The sequence below is a fragment of the Sceloporus occidentalis genome, unplaced genomic scaffold (genome assembly GCF_023333645.1).
Source record: "Sceloporus occidentalis isolate IW3139 unplaced genomic scaffold, rSceOcc1.0.p SCAF_8, whole genome shotgun sequence".
Lineage (NCBI taxonomy): Eukaryota > Metazoa > Chordata > Lepidosauria > Squamata > Phrynosomatidae > Sceloporus > Sceloporus occidentalis.
The window spans coordinates 27,879,263-27,904,986 of NW_028316988.1; the positions used below are offsets into that span (position 1 = coordinate 27,879,263).

General features: G+C 45.6%; 1 protein-coding gene across 1 annotated transcript; it reads left to right on the top strand.

Moving 5' to 3' along the window:
• The first annotated feature begins 12,625 nt into the window (after nucleotides 1-12,625).
• Nucleotides 12,626-25,140, top strand: C2CD4C (C2 calcium dependent domain containing 4C). The gene is made up of 2 exons (XM_089537058.1): nucleotides 12,626-12,711; nucleotides 22,570-25,140. The coding sequence occupies exon 2, from the start codon at nucleotides 22,631-22,633 to the stop codon at nucleotides 23,942-23,944; it is 1,314 nt and encodes a 437-aa protein (XP_089393184.1). The 5' UTR covers nucleotides 12,626-12,711; nucleotides 22,570-22,630; the 3' UTR covers nucleotides 23,945-25,140.
• The last annotated feature ends 584 nt before the right edge of the window (nucleotides 25,141-25,724 follow it).

Below are 25,724 nucleotides of genomic sequence, written 5' to 3' on the forward strand. Positions count from 1 at the left end.
ATGTTTGATGATGTCCCAAGTCTTGTTCTTTGGGGTTGCCCGCACTAGCAAAATAAAGCAGTTTCACCCCATTTTAGGTCTTAGACGATGCAAAAGGCTGAAAATGGGAGGAAACTGTGCTCCAGGGCAAAAAAAAAAAAAAAAAAAAAACAGAGCAAAAAAGCCCCCTTTCTCCTCTGTAACTTGGAAAGTGCGCATTAAACACCACGATGCAAGTGTGGGAATGCAGGAAGGCCCAGGCAATGTATGGAAGCAGTCTAGCGCATGCTCCTTATAACTGGTGAGCTGCAGTCACTGGTGCCATTGCTTGCCATTCAGTTTTGCCTTAAGTCGACAGGGTAGTTGAAGACACACACATGGGCACATGAACACACATATGGGACTTCAGGTCAACCTATGGTGACTTCATGAATTCCATAGGGTTTTCCTAGGCAAGGAACACTCAGAGGTGGTTTGCCAATTCCTTTCTCTGGGATGTAGCCTACAGCGCCTGGGATGCATTGGAAATCTCCCATCCATGTACTAACCAGGGCTGACACTGCTTAGCTTCCAAGATCAGAGGGGTTCTGCAAATCTGATTGAAACTGGAAAGTTTCACATAGTTGGAAGAGGAGACAAGAGTTAGGAGTAGCTATTGGAAGTGAGGCAAAATCATGGCATTTCCCCTTATATTCCTTCAAATCGCTCCCCCAAATACTAATGTTTGCAACAGCTGAAGATTTTAGTCAAGCATTTAGATAGAGTTTAGGCATCCCAAGAAAAAGGGATGCAAACAAAACACGTAGAAGCATTCTAGATGCAAAGCATTTCCCATGTCACACTCTCTGCAATGCTAGAAATTTGGGGACTGAAGAAAAAATTCATTTTAGAGGGGGAGAAATTCTAATTTCAGCTGAGCAATGCCCTCATTTGCTCTTCTCTTTTGTCGCTACAGCCATGTATAGCAAAAGATGGCGTTCAGACATTGTTTTTCCCCCAGTGTGGCTATGCACATAATCTCACTCACACTTTCCAGTTTTGCAGTTCACAATATTTTTCTAAACCAGAACCGCATCTCTGTGCATCTCTGTGAGTTCTGTTGCTCACACATGCCAGCAGTCAAATGAAGATGGAATTGACAATGGGAATGTATTTGAAACATGCTCAAGGCACGTGGAGCTTTATCCCGGTTTATCTGGATCTATTCACATCGGTTATTCACACAGCCAACAATGCGAATCTTTTAGGAAAAGATTGGAACAAAAACACTTATCCTAGGTTAAGTGGCTTTTTTAGTAGGCCAGCCCCAATTTACTTGGGTGCATTCAAAATGCAAGTGAACATTCAAGATCCAACTCATATTCCACCGGGATTATAGTGGTCCCTCCACATTTGCTGGGGTTGGGATGAAGGGCCCTTGCGAATGTGGAAAAACTGCAAATAGCAAAACACTATTCTTTTTACCTGAGAGAACACCTCTCTAGGAATCTCCAGGTCCCCCAGTGCAACTCTATGGTCAACATCTGCCGGAGGTTGACCATAGAATCATGCTGGAGGACCTACAAATGCCTAGATAAATGTTTTCTCTAGGAACTTCTAGGTTCTCCAGTACAACTCTATGGTCAATTTCTGGTAGAGTTGCGCTGGAGGACCTAGAGATTCCTAGAGAGGACATATGAATCAAAACCACAGATAATCAAATCTGCCAAAGTCAAAGCTGCAAATGTGGAGAGCCAACTGTATTTTCACTGTCTGGGGGGTCATTCAGGTGTCGTTTCTTTTAGCGTAACTATGCGAATAATCTCACGCGTTCTGGGTTTGTTATTCACACTGTGGAACCGCATCTCTGCGCATCTCTGCAGATTTGGTTGCTCACATGTGCCAGCACTCAAATAAAGATAAGTGGAATGTCTCCAAAACATGTTCAAGGCGTGCAGAGTTTTATCCCAGTTTATCCTGTTCGCGTGGCTTATTCCCACAGCCAACAGTGCGAATCTTTTAGGAAAACACAAAAAAACCAAGATCGATTATCCCAGGTTAAGTGGGGTTTTTTTGGGCAGTTCCTCCATAACTGATTCGGGTGCATTCAAAATGCATGTGGACATTAAAAATTCAATCCACGTCCTATTTTTATTTTTCACCATCTGAATAACCCCCACATCTCTCTCAGTGGAGAGACGCTACCGGTCAGATCCATAGACACATGGCTTGAACTACCATAAGCCGTCTTCTAGTGTTCATACCAATGCTCATACTTTGAGTGCCCAAGTCCTTAAGGTATCATCCCTCTGCAATGGCTATTTCCCACCAATGGCCCAGAAGAGGTGTGCAACTTTTTATTTGCAACCTCTTTATTGTAATTTTATATTTTTGTTACAATCTTCAGTGCCGGCGAGATAATTGCATCAACCTCTGGAGTCGAGGCTTAGAAACTCAGACAGAGGCTTCTTCATTTAGCGGTGCCTCAGATAAACCAGCTCCAGCCAATTACCACAAATTCTTCCCAGCGCAGGCCTTCTTTGCGGATTCTGGAATCACTGCTGCCATTCTGATCTCAGAGGCATCTTGATCTTTCGCATCCTTGGTACCTCCTCCGTGGCCGTAATTGCCGAGGCTTATCTAGACCTTTGCCAAAGGGGGCTTCCTTGAAACTAAAGCACCGAGGGAACAAAGATCCAAGGAGGATGAGTAGACAGGAGTGAGTTTACCGGAGATGTCTGCAATATTGTGTTCCCCGCAACTCCTGATTCTCCACTCCTTTGCGGAGATGTGTGTCAATACATGTTGCAGAGCTATCGGGAGAGTTTTCGCTGGAGGTAATAATTCCGTATTGCAGTTTCTCTGTTATGCGTTCTCTTGATTTGATTCGCCTCTCTCTCTTTCATATATCTTTTCCCTCTGGCCTTTTTTCGAGCAGTGATAGACTTTTCCTCCCTTCTCCCGATATCCATCAATTCCTTGTTGCTGTTTTCACACATGGCAGTGGATCAGAGTGACAAAGGCAAAGCAAGCAAGCAAGCAAGCAAACAAATAAACAGATAAACAAACAAACAAACAAACAGACAAACAGACAAACAGACAGACAATCCAGTTCTTGCCGTAAAGCTCAGCTAGGGAACTGCAACATTTCCTGACTCTCAGGACGCCAACTCCAGACGCACACCACTCACATTATCAAAATCCTTGGTCATTTTTCGGCCTCAAAATCTTTAAAACTCCCTGCAAGTCCAGCATTTTTGCCTCCTTTGCTTTTGCACAAAATCAAGTATTCTGATGCTCAAAATGGGAAGAGGAAGAGATGTCATATTATTCCCAATTTTAGCACAGTTGTGCAATGCGTCCTCCCAGGAAAAAAAGCAAGTAAAATAGGGTCTCTGTCCTGAACACGGTTGCCTTCGCAGCAATTGTTTTTGTGCAATTCACCAGGTGTTAACATTTTTTTTTTCAGGGGAGGGAAGATCTTCTAGGGACCCTCCCTACAATTTCTACCTTGGGGGACGTGAAAGTCAGAATCCTGTTGTGCACAACGGCTGAATAAAAACGGTTGCATTTTCTAGGAGAATGTGCGCTACGGTGATCTCTTGTTCGGAGTTGTGCAAATGGTATGCAGAATTGTTCCACAATGGTGCCAAGTAGAGTTTACAATGGTGTAACTCCCTCGGTGCATTTTTACACCAAACTACCTGGGTTCAAAGGCTTGAATGTAAGGCTGGCATTCTGTTAGTTAGTTACTATGACTCTGGAGACCACGATTTGAAACCCTGCTTGGCCATGGCAATCCATTGGGTGGGCAAGTCATACTCTCTCAGCCTCAGAGGAAGGCAAAGGCAAAGGCAAACCCCCTCTGAGCGAATATTGCCAGGAAGACCCCATAACAGGCTTGCTTTATGGTTGCCATAAGTTGGAAATTACTTGAAGGCACACAATGATGATGAAGTCGCACATATGGCTTTTTGTAAGTTGCCTTGAGTCCCTTTCCAGTAGAAAAAAATATTTTTTATATATCTTAAAAATACTTTTTAAATATTCTGGAAAAAACATCACCACTTAACAAATTTTCACCATAAATAACCACATGAAACGATGTACATGTGAAGCATAAGCCTGTGCATAAGACATTGTAATTTAAAGGTGTACTTTTAATTTTGTTGGTTGTTTAGGCCAATGTGGTCTAGTGGCTTGAGCTTTGGACTGTGGATTCTGGAGACCAGAGTTCGAATCCTGCCTCGGCCATGTAAAGCCACAGAGTGACCTTGGGCAAGTCACACTCTCTCAGCCTCAGAGGATGGCAATGGCAAACCCGCTCTGATGAATTTGCCAAGAAAACCCTGTGGTAGGGTCTCCATAAGTCAGAAACTACTTGAAGGCACACAACACACAGAGAGAGTTGTATAGGTCACAGCTATTGCCCTTACATTCAGTGATATATGGAAACTGCAAGTTTTGTGTAACATTAGTACAAAAAACAGGACTATGGTGTGGTATGGAAGGAGGTCAATGGAGGGTGGAGATGCCATAAGTTACCACACCGGGGTGACGCCAACCATAGCGATGCCACAGATTGGCACCAATGTGAATGAAGATGCCAGCCATAAGGGAAGAGGAAGCCAAGGGCAAGGAAGGTAAAAAGGGAGAGGGACAACACATGGAGTTGGTAAAGATGGAGAAGAAGGGACTCAGTGATGAAGTGGTGAGAGAAGAGTAGGCAAGAGCTGAAGAAATAAGGGGCAGGGTTGCAATTCACTGGGAGAGGAGACAACCCATATTGGTAACTGGTGATCCAGAGGTTAAGAAACCAATGTATAAGTCAGTAGCCAGGAAAACCAACACAGGTAGAAGGGCACACCTGAAGGATTTTCTTCCCTCCCATTCCAAACCTGGAATGTTTTGTCCTACCTGTAACAAAGGTATTCAAGCCTTTTGATCATTTGGGTTTTAATTTTCCACCACTTTCCCCTCTGCCTAGCTAAGAGTAAGAAAAAAGAACAAGCCTGTGCCCTCGTCTTTGATAATTTGTCTCCGGCTTCCTGTTTCTATTTATCTAGCAACTCTTGTCTCCCCACCACTCCACTCACTTTTCACTTTGCCATTGTGTCGGAAACAAAGGCAAGATAAAAAGAACGCCCGATGTCTCATTGCCGGGCTGGAAATAGCTTCCTGGCAGTGAATAAAGGTGTTGGCATTGTGACGGCAAGGAGAAGAAAAGGACCGGCGATCCCAGGAAGACCCATGGGGCTGGTTCTGTTGACGGGCTTCAGTCTTGGATGTGCAAGAACATCTGAGTAAAGAGACCTCCTTCAGTGCTATGTGTGTTCGGGTTCAGAGCAGTGGCATCACTAAGGTTGGTGTCACCCGGTAAAGCAGCAGCAATGGACTGCCATGCCATCTCCTCTCTCCCACTGCCTTGCCTGCCCATCTGGTCACACCTGGCGGCATCCTCATCCTTGTCTACATCCCTCCTTCCACCCATTTTGCAGAGGTATTCAACATCTTTATCCATGATTTGGATGAAGGAACAGAGGGCATGTGTATCAAATTTGAAGATGACACCAAATTAGGAGGAGTAGCAAATATCCCAGAGGACAGGATCAAAATTCAAAATGACCTGAATAGATTAGAAAGTTGGGCCAAAACTAACACAATGAATTTCAACAGGGAGAAATGTAAAGTACTGCACTTAGGCAGAAACAATGAAATGCACTGATATAGGATGGGGGACACCTGGCTTGGCAAGACAACATGTGAAAGGGATCTAGGAGTCCTAGTAGACCACAAGCTGAACATGAGCCACCAGTGTGAAGCGGAAGCTAAAAAGATCAATGCAATTCTAGGCTGCATCAATAGAAGTATAGTGTCTAGATTGAGGGAAGTAATAGTGCCACTTTATTCTGCTTTGGTTAAGCCTCATCTGGAATAATCTGTCCAGTTCTGGGAAACACAATTCAAAAAGGATGTTGAGAAGCTAGAGCGTGTCCAGAGGAGGGTGACCAAAATGGAGAAGGGGTCTTGAAATCATGCCTTATGAGGAGAGATTTAGGGAGCTAGGTATGCTTAGCTTGAAAAGAAGGTTAAGAGGCGATATGATAGTCCTGTTTAATTATTTGAAGGGGTGTCACACTGAGGATGGAGCAAGCTTGTTTTCTGCTGCCCCAGAGAATAGGACCTGGAGCAATGGATTCAAACTACAGGAAAAGAGACTCCACCCCAACATTAGGAGGAACTTCCTGAAAGTGAGACTATTCGACAGTGGAACACACTCCCTCAGAGTGTGGTGGAGTCTCCTTATTTGAAGGTTTTTAAACAGAGGCTGGATGGCCATCTGTCCAGAGTGCTTTGATTCTGTGTTTCTGCATGACAGGACTGCATGGCCATTGTGGTCTCTTCCAGCTCTAGGCTTCTATGATTCTAGGTGCCCTGGCTAGCAGCAGGGGGCAGCAGGGGTCAATGGAAGGAGGGTTTGAGATGGACGATGAGCAGAGCGACCATTCCCCAGCACCTCCTGAATGATGCACCTGGTTCTGACCGCATGGTTTTAAATGGCACCCCTCTTTCCCACTTACTGAACTGAGGAACATAAGAGTGCCACTCTATTCTGCTTTGGTGAGACCTCAGAGGGAGACCCAGCATGGTTTAGTGGTTTGAGTGCTGGACTCTGGAGACGAGGGTTCAAATCCCTACTCAGCCATGGAAAGCCACCAGTCAACCCTGGGCAAGTCACCCTCTCTCAGCCTCAGAGGAAGACCATGGTAAACCCCTTCTGAACAAATCTTACCAAGAAAACCCCATGATAGGTTCACCATAAGTCGGAAACGACTTCAAGGCACACAACAACGCAAGGAACCAGCCGCTTGCCAACTGTTTGCGGCTGGGCAGGGCTGGAATATTTCCAGCTGTCATTTGCGTTTCTCATAAAGGAACCTGTCTGGTTCTGGGCCATTTGTTTTCCTTCTCTCAGGTCGGGGAAAATGCAAACACTGGAGCTTTTGTTTGCTGCCTCTGCTCTGTTCTCCCTCCCGCCTACCTGTTAGGACAACCATTTACCGTACTATTTGCAAAGAAAGTCCTGGTTTAGCTTTGTGGGACATTGGGGCAAAAAACAACAACACCCAACCCGAACAAAACAACACAAAACCCACAGATCTCTATGGGGCAGCCATGAATTCTTGCCCTCAGCCATGTATGGCTGGCAGCTATCATAGAATCATAGAGTTGGAGAAGACCCCAAGGGTCATCCAGTCCAACCCAATTCTGCCATGGAGGAAGACACCATCAAAGTCCTCCCGACAGAAGGCAAATCCTATTGGTACTCCAGATAGACTAGATCCATTAACAAAGGATTCACTGGATTTATGCTGGTTGAATCAATGAAATTCAGGTTTCCAGATTCCCATCCTGGATTCTGAGAGTCTGGCTCCAAAAAAAAAGAGAGGAAAGTTTCCAAACTCTGCTAATAATCTGTGCACGCAGCAACAGATGGGCAGAAATTCTGTACACTTGCTTAGTGGAACAGATGGATGGTGCTGGTAGCGGGAAGGAAGAAAAGGTTGGATAAGTGTAGAACAAGGTGTCAAAATTCAGGTTTTTTTGAGAAGGTTTGGGATGTTAATCGAATTCACCTTCCCTGTGGCTGGATGCTTGAGCATTTCTGTTGGTGATCTTGCTCACAAATGTCAACAATAAATGCAAAATACCCAAAAAATCCCCTTCATGAGACACGGCTTGGCCTCTCGCCTCATCTTGTCCAATGCTGTCTGTTCTGATCTGTGTCTGGGGCAAAGCTTGGAAAATTTTGAGAGAACTGCAGCTCCCATGCTGGCTAGGGGATGCATTCAAAGGAGTTCATTTTCTTCTCACCCTTTTTCCCCATTGCCCAGTTTACAAATACATGATCCTCAGAAGAACCAGTGTGGTTTGAGTTGTGGACTTGGACTCTAGAGATCAGGGTTTCGAATCCTTACTCAGCCATAGGAACCCACTGGGTGACTTTGGCCGAGTCACACACTCTTGGGGTCTCCATAGGTTGGGAATGACTAGAAGGCACACAACAGACATACACCATTGGCTAATAATGTGTATATACTGGCCGACAGCACCACCATCCTCAGGGATGACTGACCACTGTGAGATGCAAAATACAATAACACCCAAAATCCATAAAACCATGGATAAGGGGGTGCCTGAATAAAAGTATCACATAGAACCATTCTGTTCTATGACTTTTTCACACGAAGGAAGGTATCACCATCCCAAAAAAAGAAGAAGGGGGGGCAATCTGAAAATATAAGAAATTATGTAGTAGCTTATCACACACAGAGACGAACACAGAGTCCATCCGAAAGAGAAAGCAGTGCAAATGCAAATGAATTAATCGCATGACTACGTATGCATCGGCTTCCTGATCTCAAATTAGCGTCTTTGCGTATGCACAGGGAGGACAGGATCCTATGGCCGATAGTAATCCCATGGCCAAACTGGAGATGCATTTCATACTAACGCAAATGTGAATTGACTGCGAATTCGCAGTGGAAAAGGATTTATAAATTCAATATTTTTCCTAATTCAGCTATTCCTGGAATGTCTCATGATTGCGTTTGGATTGCGTTCCATTTGCGTTTGACGTCGTTTCAAAATCTTTTGCAAAAGTGCATGAAATACCTTGGATGACCCTGGATTAACCTTGATTAACCTTCCAATTTTCCCCATGTGATAAAGTCCTATGATTCTATGTGATACTTTTCTTCAGCCAACCATCACATATTTTGGATATACTGGGAGATGCAGTTCACCCTCTCCGTACATGGCTCTGACTTCCTCAACCCTTGAAACCCAAATCTTCTTCTAAGTGTGGGATATGGTGCCGAATTCAACACAGCCCAGATCTATTTCTGGCCCTCACATTCACCACAGCTGACTGGTCTCTTTCCCTGGTTCTGACTGTTTGCCATAGAAGAAAGAGTCTTTTTGCATGCCGGTGTGTAATTTATGAGATGTCCGTGCCCGCTGTGCCAGCTTGACGGTGAAATGCAGAATTAACGAGCGAGGGGCCTTTAACGAGAGGAGACTGCCGGTGGCATGAATCTTCTTAATTTCCTCGGGTGTGACGCCACAGGCCACTTTTCGCAGCCCTTCTCTCTCTTTCTCGGACTTGTTCCCTTGGTGCCCATGAGGAAGAGATGGGCAGAGGTGAGACTTGCCTGCTGGTGGTGCCATGAGTCATGCCAACAAACATAAATAAATAAATGTTGTCTGGCAGGTAAACAGTATGGGTGCATTGATGGGTTGGAACAGGGGCAGGCAAATCTCTGGGTGCCAGGGGACAAATTCCCCCCCTCAAGACCCCCTCCATAGTTAACCACCACACAACAGGCCCCAATCCCTCTGTTTTCCTCTGCAGTCCCTCTCAAAATGATAGCAGGAAATGGTGGTGTCTACGATCCCCCTCAAAATGGCAGCTGGACGTGATGCCATCTTACACTGCAGACCCTCACAAAATGGCGTCAGGAAGTGATCAGTCTCACGTTGCAGACCCTTTTAAAATGGCATTAGGATGAGATACTGTCTCACTCTGCAGTCCTTCTCAAAATGGCAGCAGGATGTGATGCCGTCTCACGCTGCAGACACTCTTTTAATGTCAGCAGGATGTAATGCTGCCTCACTCCGCAGCTCCTCTCAAAATGGCAATTGGGAGAGATACTACCTCACTCTGCAGTTCATCTCAAAAATGCCTGTAGGAAGTTATGCCTGTGCAGACAGGCTGCCATACCCCCCTGATTTGGCAGAGACAATCCCAATTAATCATCTCCCTTCCCACTTTTCCAGATGCTCTTAAAATGTCCTGCTTTCCCTTTGTCATCAGCTTACTTCAGTTACTGCAAACTCAGTTCAAAGTGCCAAAGCAGTTTACACTCAATTAGATCAGCAAGGAGGAGAGGAGAGGGCAGAATCATGTCCTTCCCAGTTGGCTCAGGCAAAAGCAAACTGCTGCACCTTCTCCTAGTTTGTCTGTAGACCCCACTTGGAGGTTGCTTGCTTGGCCACACTTGTCCTGGTTTTCATCTGTGACATGTTGGAAGGTATGCTATGTTTTCGGCCTGACACGCTATTGCACTGTCTCTGTGCACACTCGCACACACTTTCTATGCAGTCTCTGCACACACTCGCACACTCACGCATGCATGCACGCAATCCTTCTGCTGCTCTTCTCCATCCACACAATATTAAAGCACTTAATGCACTCTGCAGAGCCCTCCAATGCCGCTGCCTTGTCCTTGAAGTGCCCTCCGCTTTGTTTGGCGCATCAGTGGATCAAGATGCTCAGGCGGGGATTCATTACACGCATCTCTTTTCAAGCACCCTTCAGTCGAATGCTGGGGAAACTCCCCCGTCCATGTCCTCACTAGATCCAGGATGCGAATTACGCCCACTGCTGTGAGCGCACATTGTGCCCAACCTCTTTCCTCTTGGCATGGCCTAATATGCTTTTATGTATCCATTGCCTTTCTCTTCTGCCTTTTCTCTGCTGAACTAAAGGTCTTTGGGGGTCTCCTCTGCAGTGGAGTACAACAGCATCCACAATCCACAACCAAAATGCACAAAATACAACATGTGAACTTTCAAAGTTGTACTGGCTTCTTCATCAGACAACATCAGACAAAAGATCATGCAGAAGAAGAAAAGTGATGATGTTGGAGCTCTAGGCCTACATTATCTCTCATATGTTATTTGCATGTCAGGTAAGATGGACAGTGGTTCCCAAACTTTGTTCCTCCAGATGTTTTGGACGTCAGCTCCCAGAATTCCTGACTGCTGGCCAAGCTGAGTGGGGCTTCTGGGAGCTAGAGTCCAAAAAAGAAGGAGGAGCAAAGTTTGGAGACAAATAGGTCCGGAGGTCTCTCAATGCAGGCAGAGGCTACTCCCTTTCTATGGAATTATTCTGAGAGTTGCAGTTTGTCATGGCACCAAAGCACTCTGAAGGCAAAATATATCATAAAACTACAAATCCCAGGATTCCATAGCATTGCATTTGGCAGTAAAAGTGGTGTCAAACTGCTTTATTTCTGCAGTGTAGATACCCCTTCAGGGCACTGAAAATCCATCACCCCCAGCAACTCTTCTATTTGCTGTATTTGCATTCCCTGGGTCACGTTGCCTGCTCCTTTTCTTTGGCTGCTAAAATTGTATTTCCAAACGCTCATGTTTCTGCAAATGCTGGAAATTTGGGGGCCGGAGAACCATTCTGGGAAAGGTAGTTTTGTGAGACATCATTTTTCTTTCTCTTTCAGGGAGCACTGGTGCCACAACAAACGACAGTTCCCAGAATTCCATCGGTTTGCGCCATGGCAGTTAAAGTGGTGTCAAACTGGATTATTTCTGCAGTGCAGATGCAGCCTTTCTCAGCAGTTCAGTAGGCAGAGAGGAAATTTGGAAGAGGAGAGAAAAGAACGTGGGAAAGCAGGAAAAAGCAGAAAAAAGAGAGAATTGAGAAAGAATCTGCATCTGCACTCTAGAAATAATGCTGTTTCTCACCACTTTAACTACCTTGTCTCCATCCTACAGAATCCTGGGTTTTGTAGTTTGTTGTGACACTTGAACTCAATATCTCACAAAGCTACAAATCCTAGGATACTGTAGCATTAAGCCAAGGCAGTTAAAGCGGTATTAAACTGTATTAATTCTGCATTTTTAACTGTGTTATTTCTGCATGAAGATGAGGCTTCAGCCAAACAAAGGAGGGTAGTTCAAGCAGCTTGAAAACAGGTTCGGATCAAGACAAGGTGTGTATAGATGAACACAAAGCGTGTGTTAACCTTCAGTTTTAGGTTGACTCCGAGACCTATTTGCATTTGTTTGTTGTTTGCTATCCCTCTCCTAAATTCCCCATTTCTATGCTGCACTAGATCCGGAGCGCTCTGTGCGCTTTCACCAAAACCGACGCAGAACCGTGAAATAATGCCAGGGAACAAAACCCCAAATCCTGCACTGCGTGAAATCGTCAAAGCAATAAAACATCGCATGAAATCGTCAAACAAATAAAAACAACCCAAGACTAAAAACTAAAGTAGAACATAAAGTAGAGCATTGCTTAGGGAAGGCAAACCCAGCACAGCCACAGTCTTTAAAAACAAACCCACTGAACCGAGGGACTCTCTGGGAATGATAATATAATTTCCAAAGGTCATATGCATGGAGTTGGAGGGGAAGAAACAAGGGAAACAAATTAATTTCTGCATATTTCCCTCCAGGTCTTTGTTAGGTTTATTATGTGAAGAGGGTATTAGGCAGCCCCTCCACTTCTGCCATAACAGAAGAATTCAGCAGCAGGTGTAGAGGTAGGGAGAGCAGGAGAGATTTCATACAAATAATTTCCAGTTTTCCAAGATCAGCTTAGGCTCTTTGATCAGTTGGCAGCTTTTCTTCCACGACAGAGCCGGGGCAGGGTTACATATGTGTGTTTGTGTGTTTTGCACAGGCAGGCAACAACAGAAACACCCTGCTGGTGGCCCCTCTTTTAGGAGGAATACGGCCACATTGCGGAAAGATCATAATTGGGAGGTTTCTTCGGGTGTCTGCGATGAATGAACAGTGCCCAACCGAGCGGGTATAAAAAGAGAACGCAGGTTCTTTCGTCTCCTCATTCGTGGCCAAAGGAAAAGGTTTGCAGGATCCAAACCTGGCTGGGATATCACAGCTCTGTCCTCCTTGCCTTCCTTGGCAGAGTTTTTGAGCTTACAGGTAGGTGAAGCTTTTCTTTGTGCACTTTCCCATATCTGGAAAAGAAGATCTTTCTTTTACTTGATCTTATCCTAGTTGAAATGCTTCCTCAGACTAGAAGTTGTTGCTAGCCCTCCCTCTCTCCCTCTCTCTATATACTGCAATTGTATATTTCACATCCAATTGCATCTGGAAATCCGACGTCAAGAAAGTGTCCTAAGATATTGTCGCATCCGGACATACTGGACGGTTGGAACAGGTGGTTTGCAAATTTGACCAAGGCTTTCTTTTGCACTTCGGAACGGAGAGACAGGGCACAGCCTTGTAACTTATCCTAGCCTTGGGATACCCTGAGCATGTGCAGAAAGCATGGCCGGAGCATGTGCAGAGAGCCATTACCTGTCCAAAACTGGTCTCTCTTCCCTTTCCCACTTTTATATGAGGGTTTTTCTTGGGTGTTGGAGGGAACCAAAGGATCCCGTACCCGCCAAGAAAGAAAACTTTTGCACCTGTTAAAACAGCAACGGCAATATTCCCGCAAGTGCACCAGACATCACAAGACGCATGCATAGTGTCTGTGTTTGAGAGAAGCCCTGTCCAAATATTTGACAACAGAAAAGGAGAGTTTTTCAAGAAACCAGGTTAAACCGAGCTAGACGCCACCAGAGAAGTTGTTTACAAAGCCAGAGGTATTCTTTGGGCTGTGTCAAGTCTATTAGGAGTTTCCTTGAGCTTATGCAGGGAGCAGTCCTTTTTGTGATGGGCAAGCAAGACTCAACTCATGCGTATTGGAGATCAGGGGGCACGTCTTGTGTGTTTGTGTGCAACCAAATGAACTGCTGGTGTTTCACTCCTTGGTTCATGGATCCAATATACAGCATTTGGCAACGTAGTACTGTCAGTCTTCCGTATCCACGGATGTTTTTATCCACTTACTCAAGCATCCATGGTTTGAAAATATTTTAAAAATACATCCATTCGCAAAAGCAAACCTTGATTTTGCCATTTTATACAAGGGGCACCATCTTACTGTGCCATTGCATTTAATGGGACTTGAGTATCCATGGATTTTGGTCCTGGAACCAAACCCCAGCCGATACCAACTGTATACTTAAAATCTTTGCAACCAAGATATATATATGTGTGTGTGTGTGTGTGTGTGTGTATATATATATATATATGCGTGTGTTTTAATCCCCATTTTGAACATGTCGTAGATTTCAGGCAAGGGGCTTTGCCATGTTTCAGTCTCCCCTTCTTTACCTGCTGTGTGTGCGTGTGCTTTTTGAAAATGTATGTGTTTCTTGGGGCATAGGTTTTGTGGTTCACCTTTGGAGGTTCACTTTTAAAGATAGAGAAAGGTGTGGGCTACCAAGACGGAGGGGTCCTGTTTTTCTGGGGAGGATCGGGGAACAACACACATACACCAGCCTTTTCTAATAAATTTCTCAAGCCTATTCAGTTACAACAACTGGAAATGGATAGAAACAACTGTGTTTCGGATGATGGGAAACCTTTAAGGGCTGAATTTCAGAGAAGTTGTTAGGGGCCACATTTCAGGCATGGGCCAAGAAGGCGAGGATATTTTAGCTTAGAGGTCTCACTACTGGTAACTAAGGGTGCATCTACACTGTTGACATAACATAGTTCGACACCACTTTTAAGTGCTGTAGTTCCATCCTATGGAATCCTGGGATTTACAGTTTCACAGGCTCTTTAGCCTTCTCTGCCAGAGAGTGCTGGTGCCTTACAAAACTATAAGTCCCCAGGTTCTGTCGGATGGTGCCATGGCAGTTAACTTGGTACCAAGCTGCATTATTTCTACAGTGTAGATGCACCCTAAGGAGGGGCTTTCAACCCTTTAGAATGGGGCTGAAAAACATACAAAAACTGGGAAATCACATACAGTGATCTCATGGAGAAGGGGACTGACAGCTGGGTTAGAACGACAGGAGGCTGGAGTCAGCCCTTGAAGGGTCAGATTTTGGCACCAGGGTTTAAGTCTCCTCACCTGGATTTATATGTCTGGGTGGACTCAGGAGTGGCTATTAGGATTTTACTGATCCTTGACATATGCTGGATATGAAATGCTCTTCTTTAAGGCTCCTGGCAACTCAGATGAGGTCAATGACACATCAGCAGCACTTGTCCAGGAAAGGCATTGTGTCTCTACAGTGAGTTGTGCAAGTCAGTGTTGGAAATGTTGCAAAATTTTGGTTATATACCATTATCTTATACTGGGTCAGACCATTGGTCCAGCCAGCCAGTCAGTGTCGAATGCTGGTTAGCAATGTGTCTCGCAATATCTAGGGAGGGAGAGGGGCCACTCTGAGGCCTGCCAAACTCTTCCTCCCCATACTAGATGGTTGTCATTGAGTTTGCTGAAGCCATCTAACTCTTTCTCCTCCTACCAGATGGTCTTGGGCTACAAATCCCATTAGCTCTACCTTTTGATCACACTGTCTTGGGCTGAGGGTATCCAGACGTGTTGCTAGTGCAGATTCAATGATGCTCTCCATAACTGAGTTCCAAGATCCGTGCGGTCAAAGCTATCCCAACTTTGCTTGGGAACAAGCTTCTAATTGGAGATGCCAAAGGTTGAACCTTGGTTGGACTTCCGTAACACACAACACGTGGCCCATACAACGGACCCTTAGTATCTGCTGGGATTTAGTTTCAGGGCCCCCTGTGGATACCAAAATCTGCGGATGCTCATGTCCCGTTAAATACAATAGCATAGTAAAAGGGCGTCCCTGATACAAAACGGCAAAATCAAGCTTTCCTCTTGGGAATCTAATATTTCCAAGCTGTGGATGATGGATACAAAATCCATGCTTATGGAGGGTCGATTGTACTGAGTTGGAATGTATGTTTTATAGCAAAGAGACGGCCTCAATTTTATTCTTATTGGCTTCTCTTACTCCATAAAACAAGTTAAGCGCTGAATATACAGGTGGATGGTGTGCTGTAGAAATAATTATGAATAGAGTGGTTCTGGTCCTTCCTCTCGGGTCGGTCCCAGAGGGTGCTGCTCGGGGACTGTAGCTCCAGTAAGAGGAACCTCATTTGTGGGGTTCCTCAGGGGGCTATTCTGTCCCCGATGTTATTCAACATCTATATGAAGCCGCTGGGTGAGATAATACGGAGTTATGGTGCTGGGTGTTATCAGTACGCTGATGACACCCAAATCTGTTTCTCCATGTCTCGTTCGTCGTCCTCGAATTCCAATGGCATCTCTTCTCTCAATGAATGTCTTCAAGCAGTAATGGGCTGGATGAGGAAAAACAAATTGAAACTGAATCCAGATAAGGCGGAGGTGCTCACGGTAGTGGCCCCGAAACCAAGAATTGGGTTGCAACCTCCAGTCCTGGATGGGGTCACACTCTCCCCCAGTGACTGTGTTCGCAGTCTGGGGGTGCTCCTTGACTCGTCGCTCCTGATGACAAATCAGGTAAATGCGACGGTCAGGAGCGCCTGCTATCAGCTTTGGCTGATACGCCCACTGAAAGGGATCTCGAAACTGTTGTGCACGCACTGGTAACCTCACGCCTAGACTTCTGTAATGCACTCTACTTGGGGCTACCCTTGTGCTTGGTTCGGAAGCTTCAGCTGGTATAAAATATGGCAGCCAGGCTTGTTTCTGGTACATCTAGGAGGGACCACATTACTCCGGTTCTGAAGTCCCTCCACTGGCTGCCTATTAGCTTCCGGGCTCGGTACAAGGTGTTGGTTATTACCTTTAAAGCCCTAAATGGCTTGGGTCCAAGCTATCTCAGGGACCGCCTCCTCCCCGCGCTCTCCGGTCTTCTGGGAGGAACTTACTGCAGCCTCTAAAATCTAGGCTTGCGGCGACCTCCCAGAGGGCGTTCTCTGCTGTCGCCCCCAAACTCTGGAACGACCTGCCGGATGAGATCCGTCAGGCCTTTCCAGATTAACCATCCCGGCCCGGGCTCCCTGATCCCCTCTTTCCTCTCATGGCCCCATCTTTAGTGATGGTTGAGGATCTCCAGAGGGACACCAGGGTTTTTAGTTTGTTTTAATTATGTTTTATGCTTTGATATTGTGTTTTTAATCTGTCATATTTTTTAATACTTTCTTAAGGAGGGGAGGGATTATAATGTTTTTAATTTTATATTTTACTCTTGTTATATTTACTGTTGTCAACCGCCTGGATTGGTTCACCACAGGGCGGTATACAAATAAATAAATAAATAATAATAATAATAATAATTATTATTATTATTAGAGTTGTAAGGAGGTGGCAGTCTGTTTGATGAGCTTTATGGGTTTTGTTTGACCTTGTAAAGCCTTTGGAGAAACCAAATCCCTGAGTCATATTCTCTTGCAACTCCAAGTCAGCTTCTCCTTCAGTTGAAGCTGCTCCCATCCTCCAAAACAGCCATGAGGAACCATTTCAGAAATCGGAGGAATAGGGGTTTCTCTTTCTCCCCCCAAAATTCCCTCTTTGTTTTCTGTCTCGGATGGATTTCCCTTCCGATGTGTCCAAAAGCTAATATAAGCCTGGTCCTTCATGAAAGTTCAGGTACGTGGCTTGCAAAATGCAAACCTCGGTTAAAACATGTTTGTTTCACTCATTCGGATCCAGGAGACAAAAAGCAAGAAACAACTTATATTTAGCTCCAATTTGGGATTTTCTATGCAACTCTCCTGAATAGTCTGCTTCGGTCAGACCTCATCCAATGCCATTCTAGGCTGCACCCATAGGAATATAGTGTCCAGATCGAGGGAAGTAATGCTACCCCTCTAATACTGACAAGCTGGAAGGTGACCAAAATGATGACAGATCTGGAAACCAAGCCCTCTGAGAAATGGCCAAGGGAGCTGGGTATAGTTTTTTGTGGGTTTTTTGGGCTATGTGGCCCTGTTCTAGAAGAGTTTATTCCTGACGTTTCGCTAGCATCTATGGCTGGCATCTTCAGAGAATGCCTGCCACAGATGCCAGCCACAGATGCTGGCGAAACATCAGGAATAAACTCTTCTAGAACATGGCCACATAGCCCTAAAAACCCACCAAAAAACCTATGGATGCCGGCCATGAAGGCTTTCAACTTCACACTGGAACTGGGGATGTTTAGCCCAGGAAAGACAAGATTCAAGGGCGGGGGGGGGGGGGGGCATGATGCCATGTTTAAACGTTTGAAGGGATGTCCTATTGAGGATGAAGCAAGCTTGTTTTCTGCTGCTCCAGAGATTAGACCCTGGAGCAATGGATGCAAGCTACAGGAAAAGAGATTCCAACCAAACATGAGGAAGAACGTCCTCATGGTAAAAGCAGGACAGAAGAATATTCTGCCTTGGATAGTAGTGGAGTCTCCTTCTTTGGAGATTTTGAAACAGAGGCCAGATGGTCATCTGTTGGAAGTGCTTGGATTATGTCTTCCTTCATGGCAAAATGGGGTTGGATGGGATGACCCTTGGGGTCTCTTCCAACCCTATGAATAGGATATCAGGATCCTTTTCTAGCTCTAGTTGCAAATGCCAGCAATTGAACCTGGGCCCTAATACATGCAAAGGAACTGTTTTGCCACTAAGCAAAACCTTGCCCTATAAAAGAACTCTATACTCTAGCCCTTATGGTTCTGAATAAAAAGGGCTGGTTTATATAGGCACATGTGAAGCATCCTTAAATTATCCATCTTGATATTACCATTAACCTCACTGGAATTCTGTGGGTTTTCTCCAAACTCTGGAGATACGAGAGAATGAGCCCCTATGTATTTTGTGTGTGAATTTTGTGCTCTGTTTAGGCTCATTGCGACTCCAAAACTCCAGACTTCACGGTTTTGAGTTAAACAAAAACACAGAAGGCTTCCTTAATCCAATGAGGGGTGGAAAAATATTTGAAAATCTTGGAGGGAAAAAAGGTAAATAATGAAAAGAAGTGTTAAGGATTCCCAGTGAGAAGAACCCTGGATTAACAAGGATCTTTGCAGTTTGGGACCTCTTTGGCACAAAATTCAGAAGTGGTTGTTTTGCAATGAAAATAGCATTTTCTATGCGGAACATGATCTGTATGTATAGATATATTATTTCATGTGCAGAAAAATGATGTTTTCCTGCACAGAAAATTCTGCAACTGGGGATTGGTTGCATGCAAAATTTGCGCATGGTTGCATTGCCTAGAAAACTATATCTTTCTGTGCAGGAAACAAGCATGTGGAAGTTTTGCCACATAATGCATCTCAACTTGCAAACAGCGTTTGAAAATGGTTTTTGAAAGCTTCTTCACTGCTAAAATGTCTTCTTTTGGGTGCATCTACCACTCTAAAAATAATCCTGTTTGGACCCGCTTTAGTTGTAGTCCCATCATATGGAATCTTGGGATTTGTAGTTTTACTACAAAATGTCTTCAGCCTTCAGTGCAAAAGACTTTGTAGGACTTTCAGGACTTTGTAGGATGGCACTATGGCAACTGAAGTGGTATCAAACTGCATCATTTCTACAGTTTAGAACTGTTCCAGGATTCTGGGGGACTAGGATTCAAAGTCTTGCTTGGGCATGGAAACCCAGTGGAAACCTTGGAGAAGTCACACTCTCTCAGCCTCACAGGGAGGCAAAGGCTAACCCACTCTAAATAAATATAGCCAAGAAAACCCCATGATAGATTTGCCTTACATTATTTTTGCAGTGTCGATGCATCCACAGTAAAGAATTATATCCCTAAGTACCAACTCAGACCCTTGATTTATCAAGCACAGATTTTTCTACATTGACTGGCAGTCTTTTCCAAAACACATCCAGAGTTGTCAGGGATCGAAACAGGAGATTTATGAGTGCAAAGCCTGGGCTTTGCCGCTAAGCCATGACTCTCTTCTCCTACATCCTACTTCTCTTGGCTTCAAGTTTAATTTGGAGAATATCAAACCAGAGCATTCACTTTTTTGAAGAGGTACAGCTTCGTCTTGGTTTGCTCCTCCACATAACTGATGCTCAGACACATAAAACTGCAAAGGAGTATTCATGACGTACAACTCTGAGCAACTGAACTGCAACTCTTGCTGCGTTTTGTTTTACCAATACTTCCATGCCCACTTTTGTGTCGGGGAAAACCCTGCCAACCAAACGCAACAATCTTCGGGTGAGTGTACGATTGCAGCAAGATTATTTCGACACCACAGTTTGCTGAGGTACTTGTGTGCACATAAGTAAAACATTGCAAAAAGGGGGGGGGGGGAAATGTACATATGATCAGACCATGACTGTTTTGGTGCACTGTCCTACCCCTCCAACGGTGTGTCTGTAAAGCGCTGCAAAAGTATGAACATGCCGGGATTGTGTCTATGATTGGATCAGGCTTCTTTGGGTGCAGCGTTTTGGGATCCTGAGCATTGTCCACAAAAGATCTTCATGCAATAGGGATGCAGTTATTTTCCACCGCTGTAACCTTTTATCTCAGCACCTTCCCAACGCTCTGTACAAAACCGAGAAATTAAAAACAAACAAACAAAGAGATGGAAAGAACGAAGTGCTCCTAGTGCATAAATTCTGCTCCGCAAACAAGGTTGGCTCACGCAGAGCTCCAAAACTGGGGGAGTTATGTTTCGAAGGAGATGATTCTGATCAAGGGGGAATAAAGGATAAGCTCTGATCCCAAGCCCTATCGGGCTTGTAATTTACTGTTTTTATCAGACATAGAAGCCTGGAGGTTAGCTTTCATTCCTCACCTGCATCTGACAGTGTGTCGTGTCATAAAGGAAATCCCATAACAGGAGAATCATGTTTTTCGCATTGTACCCAAATCTCTAAACCTCCAGCTGAGTACAAAATCTCTCCAACAACAATGCCATGTTGTCGTGGCACCAAACGCCAACTTTACACCTTTAAGCCAATTCCCTCTCTAGGTATAAATATCTGCAGCATTTAAAAGGAGACCCCGAAAGGATTTTGGGAGGGGATCACCGAGAGGTTCTCCTGGAACAAAAATCAAGAAACAAAAGCCAAGATGAATTGAGTTGGATCTTCTTTTGGAACAACAGCAGCACAGAAGCTATATGTGCACCACAGAAAGAATGCCGTTTCACACTGCTTTAACCCCCATGGCTATGGACTTCTGGGATTTGTAGCTTGGTGGGCTATTTAGTCGTCCCGGTCTGACGGCTCCAGTGCCACAACAAGCTACAAATCCTAGGATTCCATAGGATGGAGCCATGACAGCTTAAGCGGTGTCCAGCTGCATTAATTCTGCAATGGGGTGGCAGCCTTAATCCCTGAGACAGTTTGACAGGGAAGGCTGAACATCCCACAAAACTACAGATCCCAGGGTTATGTAGGAGGGAGCCATGGCAGTTAAAGCGGTGACAAATTGTTATTTCTGTAATGCAGATTCAGACCTGTCATTTGCTTCATTTGCTACAACCCTCCTTTCATTCCAACCTGGGATTTCCCCTCTAATTGCCCATAGCCCCATTATTTTATCCTTCCAACCTCATCCTTTTCCTGGATTTCACATACTTGCTTTGGGTCTGGCTAGCCTACATGCATGGCATTGATTTATATACACACACTCACACACACACTAGTGACTGCAAAAGATGAGGAAAACATCTGGGGGAAGAGACGGGGGAGAGGATGGTTTGATGGAATTTGCTACAGCGATACAGCTAGAAAGTGCCATCATCCCTGGTAAAGAAGTTAAACCGGGCCAATGTTTATTGCTTTTGTAAAAGGCAGACCATTTTTCCAGAGGTCTAGCCAGTCACTCTGTTGTTGCTGGAACTGCGTATCCCACCCCATGCGCATGGCCTACAGTTTAATGTCTGTGAGATGAGGTGAAGCAGGGCACATCTCCAGGGAATGTAGCCCTTTTGCCAGTCCTAGATGCTCAGCCGTTGGCATCTGGGCACAAGAGAAGCTGAGCATGGTAGTGGCTAGATATTATAGCAGAGCAAAGCATTTGTGGCTCTGCTCAGGCAGTTGTTTCTTTGGAAAGATGGGTATATGTGTGTGTGTGTGTCATGGGAGAGTTTATATGCCATGTGGTTCCAGGGACAGATCCTTGTGCAATCTGAAGAAAAAGATGCACCTTATTGATCACTCTACTAGGTGGAATAGTCATTTTTTGCTTATCCCCCCCCCCCCCCAAAAAAAAAAATTGGATGTATTTTTAAAGCCTCTGGTTCAAATAACCTGTGAGAATATGTTGTTGTTGTTGTTTGCCTTCAAGTCAGTTGTGAGTGACTTACAGTGGCCTTAAGGGTAACCTAGACCCTTAAATGTTGTAGCGATTTGACCAGGGTTCGATTCCCAGCTTGGCCATGAAACCCACTGGGAGACCTTGGGCAAGTCACACCCTCTCAGCCTCAGGGGAAGGCAATGGTAAACCTCCTGTGAACAAATCTTGCCAAGGAAACCCCATGACAGCATCACTTTAGGATTGCCATAAATCAGAAATGACTTGAAGGCACGCAACAACAACAAATAAAAGGCAAACCTATCACAAGGTTTTCTTGGCACATTTCTTCAGAGGAGTTTTGCCATTGCCATCCTCTGAGGCTGAGAGAGTGTGACTTGCCCAAGGGAACTTTATGTTACACTTCCTTTTTGATCAGAATTTCTCCATATGTAGAAATTCCAGGTTTGAGTGTTGGACTGAGACTAGGCTAGGATCCAAATCCTCACTCAGCCATGGAAGCCCTGTGTCTGGCCTTGGGTACGTCCCACTCTTTCATCCTCAGAAGATGCACAACCCCTTCGACCTTTCTCCATCCCTCTTATCATCATGGTCACCCTCCTCCGAACCTGCTCCAACTTGTCTGCATCCTTCTTTAAGTGAGGCGTAATAGCATCATATTGTTGTAGTAAGTTGTAGTAGTTGTTGTTGTTCTTCTTCTTATTATTACTATTATTATTTTGCACCAGGTTCCTCAAGACTCCCCAACTCCTCTCCCGACCCCAAGGAAGGAAAAGAGGACTCTGAACTATGTGGCTGCTAGACAAAATCCGTGGCTCGGTGGATAATGGAGGCTCCCGGGGCAATGACTCTACAGACAAACAGTCAAAAGGTCCTCTCTACAGTAATGTCTTGACGCCTGATAAAATCCCTGATTTCTTCATCCCTCCCAAGCTCCCGACAGTGCCCCCCGAAGCAGAAGGGGCAGAAGGAAAGACCAAATCCAACCTGGGCACTTCGGCCTCTGAGCAGAACCTCTCGGCCCGCAAGCCCCAGCGGAGTCCCCGCTTGCCCGTAAAGGCCGTCTCAGAGAGCAAGAACCTCCTGAAGGCCGCAAGTCGGCACATCATCCAAATCGAGAGTGCCGATGAATGGATGTCTGAGGAGGACTTCAGCACCAACGCAGACCCTCAGTCCCAGACAGCCATGTCGCTTCCATATGTGCCCAAGGCCCAGACGTCATATGGGTTCGCAACCCTCATGGAGAGCCCTCATACCCGGCGGAAGGAGTCATTGTTTCACAGCGAGCACACCAGCCTCTGCCCCTCACAGTCTTCCTCACCAAGCTCCCAACGGAGGTCCCCCTCGATGGGGAACAAGACAAATGGTGAGAGTGGCCACCTCAACCCTTCGGACATCAGCATGTCCCTCATGAACCCCTACCGCTATTTCAGTGGCGGGGAGAGTGACACTTGCTCATCAGCTGAGTCTTCCCCTTTTGGTTCTCCATTGCTCTCACGCTCCGTGTCCCTCCTCAAGATTTTCAGCCAAGAAAGCCAGTCCAAAGTCATCAAGTTGAAACACTCAGTGGCCCGCAACAGTTCCCTCTCCACCGATGACAGCTCAGCCGACACCAGCCCTAGCTCACAACGGCGCATGCGCTGCGCCACTCCTCCAACCGGAGGTGCAACAGGTGGTGGGCAGCCCCAGCCTATGCCAGTGGTGGATTCCCAAGACCGCCTCCACAAAGAGCACATCATTAATTTGAATAAAGGCGGCAGCATGCGGTTAGCGGCCGAGTACAACCCTTCCAATGCTCGCCTGAGGATCCGGGTGGTCACCGCCGAAGACCTGTATGACAAGCACTGCGATGCCCGGAGCATCAACTGCTGCGTGGCCCTCTACCTGAACCCGGGCAAGGTGCAGAAGCAACGGAGCACCATCATCAAAAACAGCAGGAACCCCATCTTCAATGAAGATTTCTTCTTTGACGGCTTGGGGGCCGGGAACGTGAAGAAGATGTCCCTCAAAGTCAAGGTGGTGAACAAAGGCAGTAGCCTGAAACGGGACACCCTGATGGGCGAGAAGGAACTCCCGCTGACTTCATTGCTCCCTTTTATATAGACTGCCCTTCAAACTTTCTTTGTGCACGTCCGTTTCGACCTCGTTTTGCCCCTACCTATGACCTTGGGTGGTTCCTTTCCCTGCCTTGTAAATAGGAAGGGGTAGGATGTTGCTGCAACGATTTGACCATCAATGGCCATATGGTGTCCCCCCCAAACAGTTGTTGCATGCAAAGAGAGGGATAGGGTGGGGACCCCCCAAATCGTAGCACCAAATCTTTTGGTGGGACCCCCTTTTTAAGGGAGGTGGGAGCTGTCGTTGCCTGCCAGGTTCCACATCTTGCAAAATGCGGAGCTGATCCTTTGGGACCTCTTCTGAGAATATGACAGAAAAGAAAATAGCTCAGATGGAGGTTAGTCAAGCAGGTAGAAATAAGAGTGGTCCGAGTAAGATTGGCAAGCGTCCCTTAAATTGTTTTTTTTCCTGCGGGTGGATGCCTGTTGCATGAAAATACCAAAGCGTTCATCTCTGCTTTAGCCCCTGCTCCCAATGAGGCAGATTAACTGGCTAGTTAGCGATCTCCTTTTAGATTCATGCTGGCTGCATTTGATTATGTCCCATCACTAGCAACTGTTGGCATGGGGAGAGATTTGTTCGCTTTGCATTTTGATGGAAACCTACTTGATTTTGCCCCTCTTGAACCCACAGGGGGAACTGAAATATGGCTCTCCTTTGGTCTTCGGGTCTGAAAGGTACGATGCTTCTTCCGAGTCCGAGCGTGTATGCTAGGGAAAGGTGTTTCAAAACAGACCCATGTGGAGGCAAATAATATTCAGAAATGCACTGTTTTGGGGAGATGTGGGAAGGAGGGAGATGTACCTGCATTAGGCAAAAATGGCACAGCCAAATGCACTTACTAAGAGGAAGGCACATGAGCATGTGCATGCATTTTTGTACGGATCTTTTTAAATAATAATAATTAGAAACTATTTCAGAACAAGGATGAAGGAAACCTAAAACTGGGAAAGTGCAAAGAGGAGTGAAACCCAAACTGCTTGGAAAATAAGGCAATGGAAAATCATAGATCAATAGCCCAACTGGCATCTGGGACTGGAAGAGGGCAAAGGTACTGCTTCTCCCCAGTTCAAACAAACTTACATATAAATGTATTTGCTTGAGCAATGTTACGCAAATCCAAATGCGCTTTTGGCAGTCATGAAAGGTTTGCATATCTTCCAACATTTCCCTGATAAAAACCGGGGGGGGGGGGGGGGGGGTGTGGCCAAGCAACACCAGAGTGTGGTCAAGATGGCAAAAAGTATTAGAGGAAGGACACACAAATTAGGAGAGGCTGCAACAGTTTGCTTTTGCCTGAGTGACTGGGAAGGCCAAGATTTTGTATCCTCCTCTCCCTTCTCCCCTACTGAGCTAACTGAATGCAAACCCCGTTGGCACTTTGAACTCATTTTGCAGCGATAGAAGCTAGCTGGAGACAAAGAAGGAGGAGGAGAGAGAAACCAGGACATTTAAAAAGCAGCAGAAAAGGTGGGATGGCAGAGGATTGATCAGGACTGTCCCTGGCAAATCAAGATAGTTGGAGGGTATGGATTTCCTCCTTCTTGAGAGATCCCCTTTGTGGACTAGAGGGCCTGTGGCTGGAGAGAAGAGATATTTAATATCCTAAGGGGTGAAGGAACTATTGCAAAGAATAATAGAACTGGAAGGGTTTCCACTTCCTTTAAAAGAAGTGAGGGTGCTTTTCCTTTGCTTTTTCCCCTGGAGAGTTTCATATGCCTTCATCCCATGGACGATGATGGTATGAACTGTGATGGGGTCACTC

Bases quoted from the DNA above. Each gene is read 5' to 3' on its own strand.
- C2CD4C (XM_089537058.1), top strand. From the start codon at position 22,631: ATGTGGCTGCTAGACAAAATCCGTGGCTCGGTGGATAATGGAGGCTCC.